The sequence below is a fragment of the Cherax quadricarinatus genome, chromosome 48, assembly GCF_038502225.1.
Source record: "Cherax quadricarinatus isolate ZL_2023a chromosome 48, ASM3850222v1, whole genome shotgun sequence".
Taxonomy (NCBI): domain Eukaryota; kingdom Metazoa; phylum Arthropoda; class Malacostraca; order Decapoda; family Parastacidae; genus Cherax; species Cherax quadricarinatus.
In genome coordinates this window covers 6,895,156-6,913,132 of record NC_091339.1, presented here as the reverse complement: position 1 = coordinate 6,913,132, position 17,977 = coordinate 6,895,156, and the positions used below count along the sequence as shown (strand labels likewise).

At 37.2% G+C, this 17,977-nt stretch overlaps 1 protein-coding gene across 2 annotated transcripts in view; it reads right to left on the bottom strand.

Moving 5' to 3' along the window:
* The window catches only part of LOC128696143 (glutamine amidotransferase-like class 1 domain-containing protein 1), a 108,056-nt gene that overhangs the window by 61,284 nt on the left and 28,795 nt on the right, over positions 1–17,977 (bottom strand). For both annotated transcript variants that reach the window (XM_053787265.2, XM_070094842.1), the window contains exon 4: positions 14,683–14,790. In XM_053787265.2, coding sequence (XP_053643240.1) covers positions 14,683–14,790 — 108 coding nt within the window. The remainder of the gene's footprint in view (positions 1–14,682; positions 14,791–17,977) is intronic.

The window sequence follows — 17,977 nt, the reverse complement described above, 5'->3', positions numbered from 1 at the left end:
TGTATTTTTATCCATTCAGAAAGCTTGTAATTGACGAGTCTTTGATTCTGTTCAAAGGAAGACTCTTTCAAGCAGTACATACCAAGCAAGAGGAAACGCTTTGGTATAAAGTTGTTTGTGCTTTGTGATTGTTACAGTGGTCTGGTATTGGATATTATTGTGTACACTGGAAGTTATACATTGCAAAATACCAGGAAGTTATTGGGCATCTCTGGTGATGTGGTTAGAACAATGATAGAACCATACCTTGGTAAGGGGCATATATTATATACTGATAACTGGTACACAAGCCCCTCACTCAGTGATTTTTTGCGAGTGAACATGACAGATGTGTGTGGCACAGTGCGTGTAAATCGGAAACATATGCCCAGGTTTGATGCTGGCACTCGTAGAGGTGAGGTGCAGGCATTTGCTGCCAATGACATCATGGCATTTCGGTGGCATGACAAACGAGATGTCACACTGTTGTCATCAGTTCACCCTAATGAAATGGCAGACAGTGGCAGGCAGCATAGAGAGAGCAATGAACCCATTCTAAAACCTGCAGCTGTGATTGATTACACCTTCAATATGCATTCAGTGGACAAATGTGACATGCAGAGGCAGCGGCAGCGGCAGCGGCAGCAACGGTATCCTACCAGCTCTTCTTTCTCAAAAAAACATCGCCCATCAAAACTTGTGATGGCCTAAGTGAAAGTTCAACTACATGAACCCACGTAGACCACAACATGACCCAAGAATACTAAGAATGTAACCCAAATCTTGACAAAATTAGAAGATCTAAGGAAGACAGCCCTGCTAACCCAAACACTGCCTCCGCTGCCAGACAACCACTTAACCCAAGCTCCGAGAAAACAAGCCTTCTCCTCCATTGCTACACAGTATCTACTTCAGTGATACTATGAAAGGATATCGCAGAAGACACAACACCAGTAATAAAAGAATAACAGCAAGGACCCTAGAACTCAACTTGTCTACCCAGCAGGACGCCAGTGTATCATCAACCCCTCTCTCCGCCGCCACCCAAGGAACAACAACAACAACAACAAACATGGCTGACTCCCCCTCCAACTCCACTCCCTTCAAAGGATTCATCCATGATAACTCAGGTACGATTATTCCTGACAATATCAAGGACTACATCGTTGCTCTAGAAAATGAAATCAAAGATATCAAAGCAGCACTCGAGCGACGAGATTCCAAGATAACCAACCTCGAGAATAAGATCCAAAACCTTGAAGAGAAGATTACATCGGGAAGTGTTGATACAGAAAATACTCTAAAAGCAGCTATAGCCAGTCACACTGAACAAATAACAACAATAAATATGAAGGTTGAAGAAGCAATCAAGGACTGGAATCTGAACATGCACACTCGACTAAATGAATACCTTGATTTCCAAGACGACAAAACTGAACAAGATAAGTTGTCTGATGCAGTTATAATAAACAGTCCACACATTCCTAGTGACATAACACAAGCACAGTGCAAAGAAACTGCTATCAGGATAATACAGAACCACGTACAAGTCATCGTGCAAAACAATGAAATCAAAGAAACACGTTTGTTAGGAAAACCAGGAAGTAAACACAGTATAATGATCCGACTTCATTCATACGATAAAAGAAAGGACCTAATTAAATCAGCAATTACAATGAAAAATGGAGTGTACATAAATGAGTGTCTAACAAAAAAACGTCAAAACCTTCTGTTCAGGCTGAGAAAACTTAAACAGGAAAACAAAATACATCAGTGTTTCACGCGAGATGGGAAAATACTAGTAAGGAAAACATCAACAGGACAACAATATACCATCTCAAACGAACATGATTTCTCTACCTTCCTTAGAAAAGCTGACATTTCTGTAACAGATTAAATAAGTGCCCTTAATACATATATACGTGTGGTGCATATAGTGTACGTTACTATCATATTGTACATTATTATTTTTATTATTTTTCATCACTAGCTAATGCCAACTACCTCCAATACTCTATAACTTTCTTACTGCTATTAATTGCTCATAATTTTAAATTAAAAGTCAAATCTTACTCCAAATTAATAATATTCATTTTTTCTTACCTGTCCATTTAATTTTGTTTATCACTACTTGTTTTTTTAGTCACTTTACATTGTATATTCAATTAGTGTATATTCCAATTACTTTTTTGCAAGTACCAAAACTATCTTTTGCTAGCTAGTACCAACTACCTCATTTTTTTTACTTTTATTGTGCAATAAACTGCTCAATTTATCTAATATTACAAATCAGATCTTACTCCTAAACCAATATTATTTCATAGTGACCATCTGTCCATTTAACTTTGTTTACCATTACTTAATTTTAGTCCCTTATATATTTTCTCCTTTATTTTAGCTTTATATAACTACCCTAGCTTATACATTCACAATTGTTAAAATAATCAAGGTGCTATTCTCAGGTGCTAAAGTAGAACAAGTTCACAATTTTGCATTATATTCCAAAGCTCATTTATTTTATAGTACTACCTACTATCATATTCCCAAGCTCCATTATTTGATCATCACTTTATTTGTACTAGTCCCTTTTATATTGTCTCCTTTATTTTAGCTTAAAAAAAAAAAAAAAAAAAAAAAAAAAAAGCTCATTATTTTACTACCTTAGCTCATTATTTTACATTTGTTAAATAATTCAGGTGCTATTTTTTAGCTTAAGACTATTTACTTTGTTTTATACTTAATTCTAACTATAGATTCACTACAAATCTTATGATTACAAGCATTGATCCAGATACCAACCTCTTATTTAATGACTTAAATGAATCAAACAGTTACTGTAATTACTACACTGCAGAACAATCAAAGGCACTTCTCAGTGCCAACAACAACATAACTATCTTTAACTACAATATCAGATCTTTAAGCAAGCATTACGATGACCTCATAGCATTACTAAATTCCTTACATGCCAATATGTCCATCATTACACTAACTGAAACCTGGCTAAAGCCTGATACTACAGATGTCTATACCATTCCTGGTTACACAGCCATACACAACTGTAGGCCAGACCAACAAGGGGGTGGCACAGCCATATACTACTCAGACCAACTAGAATGTATCACTAATACTTGCACAAGAGATGAACATGGGGAATATATAATAGCCAAATTCAAATCCAAATACCTACGAAAACCTCTCACATTGATAAACATCTACAGAGTTCCACAGTCAAACATTAGCCAATTTAGTCAAAACCTAGGAAGTATGATAACTGATGCACGCATGAACAAAGATCACTTACTACTCTCAGGTGACTTCAATATAAATCTCCTGCAAGACCAGGACCCACACGTTACTGAATTCACAAACACAATGAGTAACTGTATGTTGCTACCAACAGTAACAAAACCTACAAGAGTTACAGAGACTAGTGTTTCCCTACTTGACCACATCTGGACCAACACCATATCCCCTTTAATTACAGATAATACCACAGACCACTACCCTACTTTCCTCATAACAACTCTTGGTAAATTACCCCAAGACACTACTAAAGTCACCTTCAGACTTCACAATGAGGCAGCCATTAATAACTTCACAACAGCATTAGCAAACATTGATTGGCACACTGAGCTAGAAATCAATACAGATATTGACGAATGTATTAATAATTTTCTAAAAAAGACTCAATACCTCTATAACAAGCACTGCCCTAAAAAAACTAAGCAGATGACAGCTAAGAGACTGAACAGTCCCTGGCTAACACCCAGCATTCTCAAATCCATAAATACAAAACACCAATATGAAAAACAGTACAGAATGGGTCACATAACCAGAGACCAAACAAAACGTTACTCGTCAATCCTAACCAGCCTGATAAGAAGGGCAAAAAAATTGTATTATGAGAACAGATTATCCAACTTACGAGGTGATATAAAAAAGACCTGGAAAACCCTATCAGAAATTCTGGGAACAAAAAAGATATCACGAAATAGCGAAATAAAATTAGCAAAATCAGATGAACCCCAACTCCCACCAACAGAAACAGCAAACAGACTCAATGATTTCTTCTCCACTATAGGACAAAACCTTGCCAATAAAATCCCAAGCTCAGATACCCCACCAAATGACTACCTCACCGGCAACTACCCGAACACACTGTTCCTAGCTCCGACTAACCCATACGAAGTCTCCCTTATTATCAACGCACTAAAAAACAAGGCAGGAGATTTAAATACCTTACCACCCTTTATATACAAAAAAGTGTCACAAGTGCTATCACCAATCATTGCAACACTCTTTAACAAATCCATTGAATCCTCCACCTTCCCTACAGTACTCAAAATAGCAAGGGTCACCCCGATCCACAAAGGAGGAGACCAAACAGAGTTGAATAACTATAGGCCAATATCCAACTTACACCCTCTCTCAAAAATCTTCGAAAAATTAATTCATAAACGAATCTACTCCTACCTTATCTCCCAAAACATACTCAACCCCTGCCAATTTGGATTCAGGCCTAATAAAAATACTAATGATGCTATTATACACATGCTAGAACATATATACACTGCAATAGAGAAAAAAGAAGTCCCACTGGGGATCTTCATTGACTTACGTAAAGCTTTTGATACAGTTGACCATGACTTGCTCCACGTAAAATTATCACACTATGGTATAAGAGGGCACTCCCTCAACTACCTCAAGTCATACCTCAGCAACAGAAGCCAATATGTGTACGCAAATGGGGCAAACTCTTCTGCACAACCAATTACAGTTGGTGTCCCACAGGGAAGTGTCCTTGGCCCTCTTCTCTTTCTCCTATACATAAATGACCTACCAAATGCTTCTCAATTACTCAAACCCACACTATTTGCTGATGACACAACATACGTCTTCTCCCACCCGAGCCCAGTCACGCTAGCCAATACTGTAAATACCGAATTACAGAAAATATCTACCTGGATGAGTACTAACAAACTTACACTAAACATTGACAAAACCTACTTCATTCAGTTTGGTAACAGAGCTACAGATGTCCCTCTTAACATAATGATAAACGGATCACCTATCACAAAGCTAACAGAGGGAAAATTCTTAGGAATCCACCTTGATAATAGACTCAAATTTCATACACATATACAACAAATTTCTAAGAAAATTTCCAAGACTGTAGGCATACTATCGAAGATACGGTACTATGCTCCACAGTCAGCCCTCCTGGCCCTATATCACTCTCTTATTTACCCCTATCTCACCTATGGAATTTGTGCATGGGGCTCAACAACAAGTAACCATCTCAGACCACTAATTACCCAACAAAAGGCTGCAGTTAGAATGATAACAAATTCTCACTACAGGCAGCACACTCCACCAATATTCAATACACTCAACCTACTCACCATACAAAACATCCATACTTATTACTGCACCTATTACATACATAGAACACTCAACTCTGATATTAACCCTCCCCTCAAACATCTCCTTGCCAACCTCAACAGAACACATGACCATAACACAAGGCACAGATCACTCTTTGATATTCCTCGTGTCCATCTCACGCTATGCAAAAACTCAATGCACATAAAAGGCCCTAAAATCTGGAATTCATTACCTGTAAATATAAAAGAAACACTACCTGTTTATAAATTCAAGTCTCTTCTCAAAGATCACTTACTCACCCAAAACCAAATAAATACTGAATAACTGAACCTTATAAATTGTATATCTTAAATGTTTCTCACAATTATATCACATAAATGTTAAACCTAAAACCCAATCTAACTTTATTATTTTTTAAATTCACTACCTAACAGAATACTCCATTCTACTGAATTTACAACAATGCATGCAACCATATGACCTGTCTTTGTAATACTCACTTGTGCTTTATAGTAATCAGTTTACATTAATGTTTTTCACTGATTTCATCATTGCTTAGTTAATCTTAAGTTAATTTTAAGCCAGCCCGTAATGCTATGCATAGTATAAGTGGCTTTGGCATGCTGCTCTTATCTGTATTTTTTTTTGTACCTCTGTAAGTGTGCTCAAATTATAAATAAATAAATAAATAAATAAATAAATAAATAAGTACCAAGGAAGAACACCTGCAATAGACCGCCCACCACATTATCAACAACTACCTTCTCGTCTGAAGCATGGTGATCACTTCCTGGTAAAACTGCCTGCTACTGCTTTCAAGTAAAAGGCTTAGAAGAGGTGTTGTGTGTGTGCACATGCAAAAAATGCCCACAACAATGCAGAGACACTCGTTTTATGTGTGAGGAGTGTAAAACACTACTGTGCATGACACCATGTTTCAGACTTCCACATGAGGCCTGGTCACAGACCGGGCCGCGGGGGCGTTGACCCCCGGAACTCTCTCCAGGTAAACTCCAGGTAAACAGGCTGCAGAACTTCTAGAAACATTCCCTGTGATTGTATATGTGTATATAGAATATAGAAAAATAGTAATAAACAACATTTCATATCATTTGTTTGTATAAATATTTTTTATAAACAAAACAATGACAACAGTGTTTATGCCCTTATTGTGTAGTATTGAAAAAAAAAAAAACTTACAAAATACTGATCATATTGGTCTCACAGGCCATAAAAGTATTTGGAAAAGGAAAAATTAAAAAATAATAGAAATTAGTACATAAGAAAGTAAATAAAAGAATACCGGGAAACGGCAGTCGGCGATGTTGCCACATTTTCCCCCTTTTTCATCAACTTCACGCCTCCATATCTCGGTAAGTATTGATGGTAAAAAATTTTTGTTTAGCCTATAATATTTAAAAAAAAAAACTATTTTTTTTTCATAAAAAAACAATTTTTTTTTTTTTAAATTTGGCTGACCCTGAGAACGAGTCTCTGAGAGGACCTGTCGACCCTCAAAGGGTTAACCTCACTTTACTTTGCTGAAAAGAGTTGAGTGCGTACCAGGACAGTGTTGAGAAGGGAGGAGGAGGAAATGTTGTTTGGCAGGAGAGTCCCCTTCTCTTTTCTGTATCTTTTTACCTATATGGACCTGGTTGAAGCTCACCAGGTTTGACTTTTACTAAATATCTGTCCAAAGAACTTAGCTTCTGCCTTTTCCTTAGGATGTTTTTGAAATGTGACATTGTCTGGTCATTCGAGACAATGCCATTATGGCTTGTTTGAGCTTTGTTGGGGTGGTACTTCTCTGCAAAGTTTTTGACGTCCATCCATTTGGCAAAGATTTCCTTGATTAACCCATTAACTGTCCAAACGTATATCTACGTTCTTACCGCTAGCGCTCCAAATGTAGATCTACGTTTTATTTTTCCTGCCTCCAAATTTGGCACGATTGGCCTAAGATGCCTGGTCAGCACAGAATGGGTCTTAACCCTCGTTGTGTGCACTATTAAAAAAATTTGGGACAACATAGTACCTTGTGGGAGCACTAATTCAATTAAGTGCCAGTTAGAGCAAACAGCATGGCAAACACCAAGGATTCTCTGATATCACATTTTGTTAACACTCCCTTTTCAAGAGGAAAGTGTCATCCTGCCAGAATGTCCTATAACCTATGCCCTAAGTAAAAAGAAACAATTCTGGCTGTAATTTCGGCAGGCTGGCTGGCCACCTGGCTGGCTGGTGGCTGGCTGACCTCCTGGCTGGCCACCTGGATGGCTGGTGGCTGGCTGGCCTCTTGGTTGGCCACCTATCCAGCTGGCTGGCTAATTGGTTGTCTCTATCTCCAAATGTCTGTCTGTATCTCTGTCTATCTCTCTGTCTCTATCTCACAGGAACACATGCATAAATACAATTATACATAGAGTAAATTACCTAAGATAACCCAAAAAATCCAGACAAGTTGCTACACTGTGTTTGTAGATAGTGATCGCTTGTAATATCAGTTGGTTCATGAGCAACTCTCTGAGACAAGAGAGACAAGCAGACAAACACACAGGCAGACAGAAAGACACACAGACAGACAGAGAGCTAGACAGATACACAGAGCTAGACAGACAGACAGAGCTGGACAGATACACAGAGAGCTAGATAGGCAAAAAGTTAGACAGACACAGACATGTTTATGTGAAACAGTGAAAATAAATAAAAGGAAGACTCATCAAATGTCACCACTGTCATTAGCGGGGTGATAAGACGAGATAAGAGGATGCTCATCAAATGTCACCACTGTCATTAGTGGGATGGTAAGATAAGACCACGCTCATCACATGTCACCATTATCAGTAGTGGAGTGATAAGACAAGATAAGACGAGTGACACTCTTACATGATCCTTCAAGGGAAATTATTATTATTATTATTATTATTATTATTATATATATATACTCCCTATCCAAAACATTGGATACATATTTCTAGACAATAGTATGTGACTAAGGTAGGTGAAAATATTCACCTCTCACTGTGTTTGTGAATATTTGAGTACTATTTCAGTACCTAACATTAGTATCAGAACAGAGATTGGCTATCAAATCACAAGAACCACTATAAATAGTAATTATCAGAACATAAAAATTATGTAAGGTACAGGTCCTCCATCACAAATCCGGCATCATTGGGACCTGTAGTGTGCCGGATTACTGAGTTTGCAGGATTACAGAGTGGTTAGGTTAGAATACACTTATGTGACAGCCCCCTGCCAAACTAGCGGTTAAATTGTTAACCTGCCAGCCGGCAGTACCAAGGGTACGTCATCAAACCCTATGTGGGGACTGCTGAGCTGGCCTTAGAAGCAGTAATTACCAGAACACCTAATGGTACACATCTACTGGCAGTAGAGAGTATTCTACTGGCTTCTACTGATTTTAGAAGAACCGCTCACTGCAGCTCACCGAGTCTGATGGCCTCAGTTACTTGACGGCCGCATTCAGTGAGCTCGCAGCATGGTGTTCTGCTAGTAATTAACCGGACCACCTTGCGGTGTGTCAACTGGTCTTGAAGGCGGTAGACAGTACTCACCAGACCATCTTACGGTGTACTTCTACTGGCCTCAGAGAGTATTTACATGACGGGTGATGTCTGCGGACTCACCGCCTACGCTGGTCAACTGTGGGCCGAGTCATCTGATGCTGTTTTAGTGGGACACTACATGAAGAAAAGGTTGGAGTGTGACACTGAACTAGGCTGGGAACGTAGTGTGACACTTAACCCTTTGAGGGTTTTCGTCGTACTAGTACGTCTTACGCGTAGGGGTTTTTGACGTACTAGTACTCATAAATTCTAGCGGCCTCAAATCTAGTGGGAGAAAGCTGGTAGGCCTTCATATGAAAGAATGGGTCTATGTGGTCAGTGTGCACAGTCTAAAAAAATCCTGCAGCACACAGTGCATAATGAGAAAAAAAAACTATTACCATTTTTTTTAATAAATCAGCGACTTTGCAGTGTATTTTCGTATGGTATTTATTGTTGTATTCTAGTTTTCTTGGTTTCATTTTATAGAATGGAATACATATTACAGAAATTGAGATGATTTTGACTGGTTTTACAAAGAAAGGTGCCTTGAAATTGAGCTCAAAGTAGCAGAAATGTTCGATTTTTGCCAAACTTCAAAAGTAAACAAATCGTGCCAAGCGTGCAATACACGTCAACTGGTGAGTCTAATATTCTTTCACAAGTGCACCAATAATATTTATACCATTTTTTACACTAATGCAGTAGTCTGCATAACAGTAAATCTTATATTTTTTGTGAAAATAAAAATTCAAAGTGGAAAGCAAAAGAATATAAGAGGGGCCTTGAGACATGACTAATGACTAGAGGAAATGTCATTTTAGTGCCAGGAATGTCTTTCTTGTTTATTCTGGACCCTATTCGGAAATTGGCATCTTTTGAAATTTGTGTGAAATTGGCAAAATTGCTAAATTCTGACCACTGTACTGGATAGTAGAATTTCATAAATGAGTGGTTTCTTGCACCCATTCGATAGAAAAAATGGAGTTCTATCGAAATATTCATGTTTTTTGTCGACTAGTACAGTGAAATTGGCCGAAAATGGGGCTCAAAGTGGGCAAAATCGCCGATGCGTAAACATCGCCGAGACCGCTAACTTTGCGAGAGCATAATTCCGTAAGTTTTCTATCAAATTTCAAACTTTTGGTGTCTTTATGATCGGGAAAAGATTCTCTATCTTTTCATAAGAGAAAATAATTTTTTTTTTTTTAAATTTGGCCGACCCTGAGAACGAGTTTTGGAGAGGGCCTGTCGACCCTCAAAGGGTTAAGGAAGTATGATGGAGTGTAACACTGAGATATACTATAGGACCGTAGTGGAACACTGAGAAAAGAGTGCCGTGTGACATTGAAGATGATCAGGTTGTAGTGTACATTGAATAGTGTCATGTGACTGGCCTCTGAGAAGAAAGACGCTGTGGGTGATAGTGTGCGACGCAGAGACAAGGGTGTCAAGATTGTGACACAGTAGAGATATTGTGTATGACGCAGAGAAAAGGGTGTCGTGTGACACGGAGAGTAGGAGTGTCGTGTGACACAGAGAAAAGGGTGCCTAGTGAAACGGTTGAGCAGGAGCGTCATTACACGGAGGAAAGGGTGTCAAGTGACACAGTTGAGAAGGAGCGTCACAACACACCATGGATAAGTGTCGTGTGACACAGTGTCATAAGGGTGTCGTGAGACACGAAGAATGCAGTTGATTATTTATTATTGTACAAATGTTATTTATAATTTATTATTTTAGCATAGATATATGACACAGTAGTGTCTAAGAAAGTTGTACCCTGTGTGTAGTGTCATTAATTATTATTTATTATTTTAGATGCTAATAATTTATTATTGTAACATGTGTATGTTCAAATACCTCTAGACCAAAGATTGTGTGTTTTATATAATATTAAAGATTATTTTTATATGGAATTAAAATGATAAATATTTTGTGTATTTATGTATCCCGAACTCTTTATTACAAAATGAGTAAACTACCATCTAAAAATAACTTTTTTTTTGTAATAACTTAATAAAATTAACCAACTTGACTTACACAAAGTTCATTGAACATCGGCAAAAATCGAACATTTCCGCTACTTTGAGCTCAATTTCAAGGTACTTTTCGTCATGAAATCAATCAAAATTATGTCTATTTCTGTAATATATCTTCCATTCTATCAAATGAAACCAAAAATCAAGAATTCAACCATAAAAACCATGCAAAAATATACCGCAAAGAGGCAGCTAATGACTGAGAAGTGAACTCCCTTATTTATCGTCCGTCTTTTTTATTTTTGTTGTACGTTAAGAAGCATCTTTCCATCATACATTGCCCAAGTTTCAATGAGATAGCCCAACAAACAACTGAGAAAAAAAAATATTTACCAAAAATCATGTATGACAAGCCCAAGCCAGGTACTGGAAATAAGTCACTTTGTCTATACATACGCTGCTATGTATGATAATCTATGTAACTGTATTTGTGTATACCTGAATAAACTTACTTATTTACTCCTAGTCTGTCGACTGAGTACAAGAAACCGCCCATTCACTTATTTCAACTACCCAATAAAGTGATCAGAAATTGGCAATTTGGCCAATTTCACACAAATTTCAACAGATGCCAATTTCAAAATAGAGTCCAGAATAAACAATGCAGACATTCCTGGCACTAAAATAACATTTTCTCTGTTCATTAGTCAGTGCTACAGGCCCCTCATATTCCTCTTGCTTACCATTTGGAAATTTTATTCACAAAAAGATAGAAGATTTACTGTTATGCAGACTACTGCATTATTGTAATAATTGTATAAATAATGTCAACCCATTCTTGACTCCGTATTGGAATTTGGACTGGCAGGTGGACAGGCATTGGACGGTGATGTCATTTGTTTACTCTTGAGCTTCACTAAAGAATAGAACATTTTCGCTACTGTGAGCGCAATTTCGGTACTTTTCGTCATGAAAGCAATCAAAATCATATCTATTTATTTATTTATTAATTTGAACATGATACAGTGAAGTACAAAAGAATACAGTTAAATGCAGCATGCCAAAGCCGCTTGAATGCATAGCATTACGGGCAGGCTTAAAATTAACTTAAGATTAACTAAGCAATGAAGTATTCAGTGGTAAAACATTATTGTAAACAGATAACAAGCACAAATGAGTATTACAAAAACAATAATGATACAATAATACAATAATGAGATACATATATGAGATACAATTTATGAGATACAATTATTCAGTATTTATTTAGTTGTGGGTGAGTAAGTGATTTTTGAGAAGAGACTTGTATTTATAAACAGACAGTGTTTCTTTTATATTCACAGGTAATGAATTCCAGATTTTAGGGCCTTTTATGTGCATCGAGTTCTTGCATAGCGTGCGACGGACACGAGGAACATCAAAGAGTGATCTGTGTCTTGTGTTATGGTCATGTGTTCTGTTGAGGTTGGTAAGGAGATGTTTGAAGGGAGGGTTTATGTCAGAGTTAAGTGTTCTATGTATGTAGTAGGTGCAGTAATAAGTATGGATGTTTTGTATTGTGAGTAGGTTTAGAGTTTTGAATATTGGTGGAGTGTGCTATAATATATCTTTCATTCTATCAAATGAGACCAAAAAAACGAGAATATAATCATAAAAACCATACAAAAATATACTGCTAAGTGGCCGCTAATGGCTGAGAAGTGAACTCCGCTATTTATGGTCTGATTTCTTTCATTTTTGGTGTACATTAAGAAGTATCTTTCCATCACACATTGCCCAAGTTTCAATAAGATAACCCAACAAACAATTGAGAAAATAATAATAATAATAATAATATCTTTATTTACTACACGTACATTTACAAGGTATACAGGCCTAGCTGACATCAGTGACATGCTACTATATAGAAAGCCACTTGTTATGCAGAGTATTTCAAGAAAATTAGGTCAGTGTCCCAGGATAACGCCCACACTAGTCGGCTAACACCCAGGTACCCATTTACTGATGGGTAAATATAGACAACAGTTGTAAAGAAACACGCCTAATGTTTCTACCCTGGCTGGGAATCAAATATTTACCAAAAATTATATATGGCTAACCCAAGCCAGGTACTAGAAATAAGCCATGTTGACTTTTTTGGGTTATTCTAGGTTCTCTACACATATGCTGCTATGTGTGATAATCTACATAGAGAAAATAACTTTTTTGTTTCAGGTTTATGGTGCAATACGAGTGTATATCAGTTAGCCCTGTGCTACACTCCATTTTCTCTAATATAAGCCCCCAAGACAGGGATAGGAGAATGGTATTTGTATACCATATCCTCTTCATACCTCCGTCGAACTACTCAATATTATGCCAAATATTATTTATTCTGGAGTATTTAACATGTTTTATGTTATTTATATTGTTTATTATGTCATATTAGGTCAACTGTGATAGGCAAATAAGCTGTAATGTTGATATTAGCATAATAATAAAGCATATTCTCCAGCATCACGAGACTGAGCTCATGGCAACCGACAGTGGCTTCAAAGCCACCTTATCTAATGGACTATGTACGTACTGTGTTGGTGCTTCACATAATGAAAACCATTTCTTTTATTCAATGGAACCATGGCTAGGGCTAAAAGTAAGCAGGTTATAACAATAAATGGAGAAAAAGAAATTAGAATGACTTATGCAGCAAATAGCGCCACCTAACGGTACCAGCAGGTTGGTGTGGCGGCCCTGGAAATTTAAAATTATGCTAGCCAAAATTAGTGCCGAATAACTGAAGGAACCGAATAACTGATTGCCGGATTTGTGATGGTGGACCTGTATTATGAAAGTGAGAAAAAAAAGGTATATCGGCAACAATTCTGCAAGCGGCAAGACTCCATATTGCCATCAGATGAGCATCAGGGTCAACTTCGCAGGCTCATATTTCAGCGCGTACCGACCCTAAAAATTTTTTTTATCCTACGTCACATACAAAAATGCAATCTTTATTTCTATTTTTTTTTTTTTTCAAAATACAGTGGACCCCCGGTTAACGATATTTTTTCATTCCAGAAGTATATTCAGGTGCCAGTACTGACCGAATTTGTTCCCATAAGGAATATTGTGAAGTAGATTAGTCCATTTCAGACCCCCAAACATACACGTACAAATGCACTTACATAAATACACTTACATAATTGGTCGCATTGGGAGGTGATCGTTATGCGGGGGTCCACTGTATTTGGAGTGCTGAGCAAGAGAACATAGATCTACGTTTGGACAGTTAACAGGTTAATGAAGTAGGGGCTTCCTCTATCTCTTCTTCACAGAGAGTTACAGAGCGGGTTGTTCACTGAATGGTAGCAACGGGCATACTGACGCTAGTGGGCAGTCATGGCTTTGTCTCGAGAGAGAGGTAAACAAGGGTATCACGTGGTGTCGTGACTCATTTTGACCCATACAAGTTCTAGCATGTGAGTCATATTCCAAACAAAGGTCGTATACCAAGCAAAAATTTTCGCGTCCAAACAGGATGTATACCAAGTTGGACTTATTCCAAAGCGGACATACACCGAGGTACCACTGAACTTCCAAACTTCAGAGAGTAGATAAACTCTCGAAACTCTTCAAAGGTATATCAAAGGTATATTTTCCCACTACTAGCATGAACAGTTTAACAGCAGGCAAGAAGAGGCCTCTAATAAACTATAGTCCAATACTATACTTGACAGCACTTACCAAAATATAGCATAATAAGTATGTCTGTAGCAACATAAACTTACTTTTCTCTGCCAGGCACTGACTGAGAATGTTTCCTAGTGCTTCACATGTTGCTAAGTCCTCACTTGCACCAGGACTATGAGGGATCACCACACAGGAGTACTGACTTCCTACAAAAAAAAATAAAAAATGATTACTATATAGCAGACAAAACACTGACTTTAAGCTAACACTCAGTTTCTTTAACAGAGACAATAAAACACTAACATTAACTGCTTCCCAAGGGACATCATACTATACAATACAGGAATATGCAAAGGTGATGCGACTAACTTTACCTAGACAATACATAAAGAACTGCTGAAAAGTCATGGGCATAAAGAAGCAAAATTTCACTGTACAAAAGTATACAACTGTTACAAAATTAGGTGGCATATATCATACATTTTGAAATGCCCAATCAATGATTAGAATTACAAATTTTACATTATTTTCAACAAATTCCAATTTAACCCCTTCACTGATCCAACCCCTGAAATTAATATTGCTCTCAGTATCCACTTCAAAAAAAAAATCTTCTGAAATGGTAAGGAATCTTTTTCTGAAGGTATGACACCAAAAGTACGAAATCTGATGGAAAACTTTCGAGATTACACAGACACAAAGTTATCGTGGTCTCGGCACAATTTATGCATCAGCAATTTTGCCCACTATGTACTATTTTAAGCCAATTCCACTGTTCCATTCTAACAAATTCTTAGGTATTTCACTAGTATGTCATCTGTTCTATTGCTTGAGCACAAGAAACTGCCCATTCAACTAAATCAGCTACCAAATATAGTATGTACACAGAAATTAGTGATTTGGCCAATTTTAAACAGAATTAAAAAAATTTGAATTTAAAGAGGGTCCAAAATAAATACTGGACATTCCAGAAACTAAAACAACATTTTCTATACTATTCATTAATCATGTCTCCAGGCCTGTTCTATATTACACTTGCCATCCATTTTGAATTCATCACACAAAAAATCAAAGATTTACCCTATTTCTGATAATAAAATATGACCAGGAATGATTGGTCGTAGTTTATGGCACCCCAATAATTGAATCAGACTTAGTAAAAACCCATAAAACAGACAGGAGAGCCTTACCCATCCTCAGGAAAATTGGCAAAAATCAAACTACACCTGACTTCCTACAAATAAATACTACTCACCTCTCACCCTACATTAAGACTACGTACAAATATTTTAAGGTAAGTAATGAGTGTACTGTGTGTGTATTTTACTTTTTATATTTGTTAATGCTTAGTTCTATTGTTAACTTAATATATGTTATTGTAAACTTGTTATCTGGCATTTATATGCATTTATAAGTGGAAAAAATGTTCTGCTCTCCGGTGATGTCCACTTTCCGGTGGTAGCCTGGAACTTCACCTGCTGTATAAGTGGGGCCCTACTGTAAGTGTATAAATAATATCAGCGCATTTGTGAATGCATATTAGACACACCAGTTGGACGTGTATTGGATAAGTGACATGATCTGTTTACTCTTGAACATCAGCAAAAATCGAACATTTCTGCTACTTTGAGCTCAATTTCAAGCTATTTTCAGTCCTAAAACCAATCAAAATCATCTATTTCTGTAACATATCTTTCTTTCTAACAAATGACACCAAGAAACCAAGAATACAACCATAAAAAGCATACAAAAATACACTGCAAAGTTGCTGTTTTAAACCAAAAACACAGTAAGTTTTTTTCTCTTTATGCACTGCGTACTGCAGGATTTTTTTATAAGGTGCACACTTACCACACAGACCCATTCTCTCATATCTAAGCCCAAATTTACCGCTCACAGCTCATCTGAGTGAGCCAAGCTCATGGTGTAGTATTACAGCACTGACAGTGACCTCAAAGCCATAGCATTACAGCATAGTCAGTGAAAGGGTTAAACCAAACACAAGGTCAGAGTTTTTCTTTTCCCACCATCCACAGCATTATGCATGATTTTTCTTTACATTGTGACCCATTCTCTTATATCTAGGCCAAAATTTACCTTTCACAGTTTATCTGAGTGAGATGAGCTCATGACAGATCCATGTGACAGACAGTGAAAGGGTTAAAAAAATAGATACACTGCATGTCACAATACGAATGTTAAAGTGATTAAAATCGTTGGACCGGAAAAAATTAATAATCTTAGAAAACTCTTTCCCAAGCACCCAGGATTAAGGATATTTAATTGTATGCTTATAATGCTTTGAGAATAAATGTATTTGTGGTTTCTGTTTAATGATTTTAACATACTTTCACAGGAACTCGATTTTAAGTGCCTGACAATATACCCCTCATCTTATGGCTCTTAATATTACTGAAAAGTTAATCAAGTTGTCAGGTGAATTAATTAAAGGGCTAGAACAACGTACCGTCATGACAGTATAAGAGTTAGTATATCTTTATGTGACTCATGAAAAATTAAACAGGGAAGGATCAAAGCAAATGAAAACTTATCTTGGATGAAATTTTTAAAAAGATTAGCTTTACAGTTTCAGTAAAATTCTAAAATTTGCCACTTCAGGAACAACAGTACTGTCATATTCTTTGTAAGGACAATAATTAATACACCATGGTGCTTTAGAGAGATAAGAGGTATATAAGGTGTATAATTAGTGGGTGAGTAGTGTATTGTTGAATTATGTGACCTCTGCTGGTCAGGCAAAATGAATAATCTGGCAAAAATTTGGAAACAAGGGTACTCATCTATATGCACTCACTTATGTGATTGCAGGGGTCAAGTCACAGCTCCTGGCCCCACCTCTTTGCTAGTAGCTACTAGGTCCACTCTCTCCATGCTCCAAGAGCCTTATTGTACCTCCTCTTAAAGTTATGTATGGATCCTGCCTCCACTAATGCACTCTCCAGATTGTTCCACTTCCCGACAACTCTAAAGCTGAAGAAATATTTCCTTACATCCCTATGACTCCTCTAAATTTTCAACTTTCAGTTGTGTCCCCTTGTTCCTGTCTTCAATCTATGAAACATTCTGGCCCTGTCCACCTTGTCAGCTCCTCAGTATTTTATAGATCGTTATGTCGGAAAATCCATTCTTCTTCTTTCAACAAACCGGCCGTATCCCACCGAGGCAGGGTGGCCCAAAAAGAAAAACACAGTTTCTCTTTTTAAATTTAGTAATTTATACAGGAGAAGGGGTTACTAGCCCCTTGCTCCCGGCATTTTAGTCACCTCTTGCAACATGCATGGCTTACAGAGGAAGAATTCTGTTCCACTTCCCCATGGAGAGAAGAGGAAATAAACAAGAACAAGAATTAGAAAGAAAATAGAAGAAAATCCA